This window comes from Pteropus vampyrus, unplaced genomic scaffold, assembly GCF_000151845.1.
Source record: "Pteropus vampyrus isolate Shadow unplaced genomic scaffold, Pvam_2.0 Scaffold197, whole genome shotgun sequence".
NCBI lineage: Eukaryota > Metazoa > Chordata > Mammalia > Chiroptera > Pteropodidae > Pteropus > Pteropus vampyrus.
Genome location: NW_011888978.1, coordinates 2,664,571 through 2,671,910, shown reverse-complemented (window position 1 = coordinate 2,671,910; position 7,340 = coordinate 2,664,571). Strand labels below are relative to the sequence as shown.

The following is a 7,340-nucleotide window of genomic DNA, read 5'->3' as shown; positions in this document are numbered from 1 at the left end:
CCTTAATTAAAATATTTAAATTATTCAAGAGATGAAAATGCAAAGAGAGCAAATCTCTCTGAAAAAAAGCAAAGCGAGGGATCTGAACAAATACTAAAAATTGTAATCCAAGGAAACTTTCCTGAAATTGAAAGAAAAAAAATTCAAGCTGTACAATGAAAGAACATACTATACCTGAGAATATCAAGATAGAACAACCAACACCAAGATATATTCTAGTAAAATTACTGATTTTAAGAGGAAAAAAATCCTTTCAGCATCTAAGCAAAAAGAGCAAATAATAGTAAGAGAAAGAAAATCAGATTGTCATCAAGCCTATAGCAAACTTAGGTCTAAATGGGGTTTTATGCAGGTTAAATGGAAAAGCTGATAGTAAGTAATATAGAGTACAACTATTAAATGGAGGTGGGGTGAGAGGGAATGGGGATCATATACAAAGTTTTACCTGCTCTTGGTACTCATACTGGTGGTATTTTTAGTAGTTATTCTGAGATGGTTATATGTGTAATATGGGATACAGCAAATAAGTAATTACGAAATATTCTAATCCATCATCCCATGTCTCTGAATACTAGGACTCTCATATTAAAGAGCTATGTTAAAAAAGGTTAGCTGAAATCCCTGTTATTCTGAATCTAAATAGAAAATATGAGTATATTTTCATAAAATATTTTAACTTCAAATATACAAACGTATTTATATCTTTAAAGGTATTTTATTATATATTATGTCATATAAATAGTGTATTATTTATCTCATAAATATATCTTTTCATCATAAATGTGTATGACTACAGATGTGTCATATTTACTACCTGTGTCTAGTGGAAAGACCTAGAAAAAATAATCAACACAGTAACAACGAGTATCCCTAGCAACAGGTACTATGGTCTTGGAATACCATTTCCAACTAAAAAACCAGGTTTCTTGGAAAAAATGACAATATTCCAGTTCTGAAGCAAGAAATATATAAAATAAGCCAAAAAACCTTGCCATACCAGATAGCAAGGAAATTACTGAAGACAACTAGGATTGTGTCAAAGAACTCAGAAATCATTTCAAGCAGCTCTTCCGTTAGCCAACAGGACAATTTAAGCATCAAAATGAGAATAATTACAACTCTTGACATAAGAAACCCAAATGTTTAAAAATACTAGTTAATAATGATACTTTAAAAAACCTAATTGGTCATCCTCAAAGGATGATGGTTTATCCTGGAAACCAGTAAATAAAAGGAAAGAAACAAGCATTCTTTTCTGCCTTTCCTCTCTAAATTGTACATTGGATAATCAATTAGTACATGAGGGAAAGTGTATCTTTATAGGTGCAGCTCACCTAATGAAAAAAGAAATGAAAAACGAAAGAGGGGGAGACTAAACTATAATACATAGGTATACATAATTTAGTGTTAAGACTAAGAAAACAAAGGAAGTGATTACTATAAAAGTCAGGATAATGGTTACCTATGGGAGCAGGGAGGGTGTTCTGACTGGCTGCGGCTTATGGAGGGAATTCTGAGGTAAGTGAAAAACTTCTAATTCTTGACTTGGGTAAGTGGTTATAGGCTTTTGACCTTATAATAGTTCATTAATATATTTGTCTTTGTGGTTTTCTGTGTTTCATTTCACAATTAAAAAGCTTTCTTAAAGGTAGATGATTAATAGTCACTTGGCATATCTGGTTATCCAGTTCCTCCAAGTGATACAAGGAACTGACCATCCATCCCCTGGACCCAGAGGAGCATATGAGAGAACTGTGGGTCCAGGATCAATGGCCTCAGATCCCTAGAATTTTGTATCACAGGATCTTAAGGAACTGATGCTACAGCATATACATGAAATGACTGTCTTAGCATGAAATGAGTTCAGCCTTGACAATTTCTACACATAGGAGCTTATATATTAAGGACTAAGACAATAAAACCTCCCTAGTAGTGGCTTTGTTAACTATGAGGTCCTGTTCCAGAGACCTAGTCAACCAACAGCTTATCCTCCATCATGCATGGTAAAGACTATCTGCAAAGAATGTTACTTTAGAGGACCCTCCCCTCTTCCTTCCCATCTTATATACAAACGGCATCCCATAGTTCAGAGCAAGCAGAGAACAGTGACTCAAAATCAAACTGATGTATCTTCTAGCTTAGCTTATCCTGATGTTTTAAGAAAGGGAAAACTTCTCTATAAGCAAAGAAGTTACAATTCAAAAACTGCTAATCCACGCTGAAAAAAGAGAAAATGCAGTTAAATAACAGTCCCGAAGAAATTAAAAGGGCAAAGTGGGAACAGTGACTCCCTGTGCTATGAAGGTAACTGGTAAATGAGAGCACATTTCTCTTTTGGATCCTCTGACCCGGAAAGTCAAATTTGACAGGAGAAGGGAAAGAAGAGAGAAATTTCACTCTCCACCACACCCACTTTATAAAAAATTGAACTCAGCTTAATTAAGGCTGGCACTCTAAAAATCAAGAAAAAGAAAACAGAAGAGACCTGTGTGGGTCTGACCTCTACTATGGTTGCAGAAGAAGTTTACGTTTACTCACTCATTAGGTTACCCAGAAATTTGGAGCTGACAAGGGAGCAATACTACTATCACTATTTCCTTTTTGCTTCCTGTACAGCACTTTTCTACCTAGACGTGGCAGCTATATTCTGTCTACTAGTTATTTATACCGATCAGTCCCTTCTTCTCGCTCCCTAATATGCCATAAGCTCCAAAATGATAGGAACTGTATTTTTCCATTTATATATCTTCCATATGCCTAGTACAGCGCCTGGCAAAATGTTTTACACATAGCACATGCTCAGTATGTTTGCTGCATTACATTAAAAATAAATCAAGGGCAGAAAAAAGAGAAAACTTACTCTGTATTATTTCAGGAAATTATGGGGAGGCATATTAGGCCAACATTAACACAAAACTATGTTAGCGCTGGTTGCCTTCAGAAGTAACAATGTCCCTTTACCACCTTTGAAAGATTAAGAAAAGGCTACATGCCCACTATCAGGGATGCTGGGGATATCCTCTGTGAATGTGGGGACTCATATATTTCTTGGAAAATGATTAGACTGCATTAAAGGTAGAGAGAACTTTAAGGTCTGCTCCAAACTCATTAGATTTTGTGTTTCTAAATAAGGCTGTCCTCAGAGACTCAGACTGAAAAAAGCAAATGGTGAAAGTAGCGAGAAACAAATCAATCCCAGAACTTATACTAGAATGAGCATGTCCCACCCCACTGGAAATCTGTAATTTTAAAACAATCCTACTTTACCAGAGAATTAAGTACCAGAACAAACCTTTGCACACGAGGCACTTCACAAGTGTTATTTCCATTTCGTCCTTGATATTATCCTCATTTTAAAAATAGGACACTGAAACTGCAAATAAGCAATGAATGGGTTTTGAACTTTGACTCAAACCACGTTCTTTCTACTGGACCTTCCTGTTTCTAAGATTAGCATTGGTAAAATACAACATTGCTTCTTTTGTGTACTGGCATTAGCAAACTTGATTTTCTACCATATCTTAATTTCCACACCATACATCTATGCTTGCATATCTTACCACTTATTTCAAGCTCTGCCCAATGTGATTTCTTTCCATTTGCTGCTTCCTCAGAGGACATAATTGTGTACATCCTCCGAGGGTCAGGGGGCTCGTATTTTTCTTTGGGCATGCCTGTTGAATTAAGAAAAGAAACCAATCAGTATTATGAAGACTCAAATAACTGAAAATGACATCTTTTTAAAAAGCAGACACCCATAGTATGATCTCTAAATACCATTTGCAACTAAAAAGAGCCAGTTTCTCCTTGGAGAAATGGAGGATTGAACAAATCAAGTGTAAAAAGCATTTCTGAAGATCAGACAAAATTTGAAAATCTAAATATAAGCTGATATATTTTTTTAAATCCTTATCTGTTATAGACACATTCTGAAATGTTTAGATGGAATGAAATTTCACTCTGTTACACATTTCCCCAAACTTCTTGTCCCAGTTTCACTTCACCTTATTCGTTTGTATAAACCATAACCCACTCTAACCAACTGTTCGCCTACTCTGAACACCTACACAGCTAAACATAGCTGGAGAAAAACCACCATGTGAATTTAAAGTGAGCCAGTCAGCAATCCCTTACCTCAAATGGACTCTTTCTGCTGATCAGAAATTATACTGTAAATTCTTAGTCCCTTCTCCTACAAGACCTCTATCTTCAAATCTCTAACACCCACTCCTCCATCTTCCTTCTCTTCCATTTTCCCATCAAAACAGAAAACCAGAAAAGGCCTTTCTTTCTATGAACTCTGACCTATGGCCATCTATGCTCTTTTACTAGGGACAAAGTGCCTGCCCTCTTGGCACTTAATCCCACCTCTTCACCTTCTCTATTCAAGGACGTTACTTGGCAATTCTCTTGAACATCAAATTTTCCCTCCATACTGGATCTTTACCTTTAGTATACAGATACATGGTATTATTTCCTCTATTCAGAAAGTCTTGACCCTATCCCCGCTCTAGTTACTTTTTTTCTCTCATCCTCTACAAACGAAAATCCTCAAGAGCTCTGTATGCTATTTCCTATTCCTCTTCTCCCAGTTAAACCCATTCTAATCAGTATGTGCTTTAACATTCCACCGAAAACTGTCAAGAAGAAAACCAGTGACCTCACATTGTTATATCCAGGGGTCATTTCTCAGACCCCCTTTTAACTTGTCCTGTGATCAATACCTGATGAGATGATCACTCCCTCCTAGAAACACTTATTGCACTTGGCTTCCTGGATACCTTTTCTCTTGGGTTTCCTTTGAATCTCTCTAGATTTAATCTTTTGCTAGTTCTTCATGCAGAGCTGGAATTAACTCTATTATATCAAAAGAACCTGAATTCCAAAACGGTTTAAGCAATTTAACCAGTGTTACAAGGCTGGGAAGTCAGAATCAGGCTCTGAATGTGTCTAATTAAAAGTTAAAGCTATTTTTTAAGTGAATAAGCCAACTGCAAAAAGACAAATACTGTATGATTCCTTCTATGAGGTATTCGGAATAGTTAAGACCCTAGAGAGAGAAAGTAGAATGGAAGTTGCCAGGGGCTGAGGTGGGGGAATAGGGACTTATTGTTGAATGGGGACACAGTTTCACTTTTACAAGAAAAGTTACGGACATGAACAGTGGTGATGGTTGCAACACATTATAAATGTACTTAATAACACTAAATGCTACATTTGAAAATGGTTAAGATGGTAAATTTTGTTTATGCATATTTTCCCACCATAAAAAAATTGGAAAAAAGTTAAAATTACTTTCTTTAGGCTATGCTGCCTCCCTACTGATGGAAAGTAGAGCTATTTTTCAAACACAGAAATGAGCTTTGACCATGTAGTCAAAACGTAGAAGGTAAGTCATCCTATAAAGCTGCTTGAAAAAGAATATTAATGGTAAGAATAATCATCTGCACAAGAAACAGCACATCTATTTGTTTTGTTAAATATTATTGATTTAAAAACTGTCCTCTTATATGTTAATTTCTTCAGACTAGAAATATAACGACTGAAGTTAACAGACTGATACAAAAATGCCTAACACAGAGAGCTATACAGTCAGGAACTGTCTAGAGGACAACCTGGTGAAGCAAGTGCTCTTTCTGAGTGATGTGAATATACTGGTAATAACCTGGGGAACATAAAATGCTGTGTAAGCCTACCAGACTTTGAAAACATCCCTTAAGGTTGCCGAATTGCCATTATTCTGACCAGATTCTACTTAAAAAACAACCACCTGATCTTCATTGGCTTTTCCAAATAGAATTTAATTATGGTAAGAAATTGCTCTGTCCAACTGACATTAATATTTCAGTCCAATTAATTATTCATCCATCTGACTTCTTAGTGAAAGTTCAGGAGTCTGATTTACTAATCTCAAGTGAGCTTAGTTAGTATGAATCAATATCCAGAATTTGATCACACCTCAGAGAATCAATGAAAGTGATACTGAACTAAGAAACCTGAAAACTGGGGGAGACTTTTGAGGAAAAATGGTGGAGTGAGAGACATCCCCAGATCTCTCCCCTTAAAACAACAATAAGCTGAACATCTAAAACTCAACAAAAACACCCAAACTGCACATCAGCACGTCTGAGCGTGGGATCCGCGCATTAAGAGCTACCACAGGTCAAAACCCCGGGTGTCAGGCAGTGGACTGGGAGAAATAAAGAAGCTGCCTCTCATTGCCTCTCATAGCCGCTGGAGCTTCCTCCAAGAGGAGGGGTAGGGGTGAAGGTGAAGGAACTTACCTGAACAGCCCTGCCTGGAACTGCTGTGAGCCCCCCGCACTGGGCAGAAGGGCCCAGTCATCAGGGCAGAAGACAGAGAAGTGGGACACAACCACAGAGAAATAACAGTTGATTTTTACCAGCCCCAGCTGCAAAACCAAGGCTGAGCTGCAGCCCCCAACTCCCAAGCCAGAGGGTCCCTCTCCCCATAAACTCCAAGACCGGTCACCATGGAACCCCAGGAGAATCTGAGCAAATGCTGCAGAGACTGTTGCTGACACTGACAGGGACTGAACTGAGGGTAGCGAGCATGATTAAATATCTACAAGAAAAACTTTTTAAAAGGCATTTTAAGGCTTTATATAAGCAGGGATCCAAGAGGCTTAGACGCCACCTACTGGAAACCAAAAGAAAAGTACCTCCTTTGCAACAGGCTAAAGAGAGACCTTTATATAATAAACCTACTTTCTGGAAAAACAGAATACACTTCCATTAATGCCCAGGCGAAGAAATAGTCCATTAAACACCATGCACAACCAAGATGACAAAGCATCTCAGAAAGAAAGAGAAAAAGCTCCAAAAAATAAGCTTACAGATATAGAAATATGCAACTTAAAGGACAGAGACTTTAGGATGGTACTTCTGAAAAAACAATGAGTTCCAAAACGAGTCATATAAACAATTTTAGGAATTAAAAAAACAACTAGATGAGCAAAGCAAGGAGACTGAAACCCTCAAAAAGAATTGAATAGATATTCTGGAGATAAAAAATACACTGCAAGAGTTGAAAAATTAAATAGCAAGCTTGGGAAATAAAGTCGACCAGATGAAGGAAAGGATCAGTGATATCGAAAACAGAAATCTAGAAATAAATCAGAAAGAAGAAGAGAGAAACCAAAGAATGAAAAATAATGAAAGAGAAATTCAAGAACTAGCTAACACCGTCAGGAGAGGAAACATAAGAATAATGGGAATTATCAAAGGCGAAGAAAAGGAGCAGGGACTAGAAAGCATTTTCAGACAAATAGTGGACGAGAATTTCCCAAATCTAAGGAATGAGCTGGAACTTGGAACTCA

General features: G+C 37.1%; 1 protein-coding gene across 2 annotated transcripts in view; it reads right to left on the bottom strand.

Moving 5' to 3' along the window:
• Nucleotides 1–7,340, bottom strand: part of CNOT6 (CCR4-NOT transcription complex subunit 6) — an 84,327-nt gene that overhangs the window by 49,142 nt on the left and 27,845 nt on the right. For both annotated transcript variants that reach the window (XM_011371988.2, XM_011371990.2), the window contains exon 2: nt 3,561–3,674. In XM_011371988.2, the coding sequence (XP_011370290.1) occupies nt 3,561–3,672 (112 nt within the window). In that variant the 5' untranslated portion in view covers nt 3,673–3,674. The remainder of the gene's footprint in view (nt 1–3,560; nt 3,675–7,340) is intronic.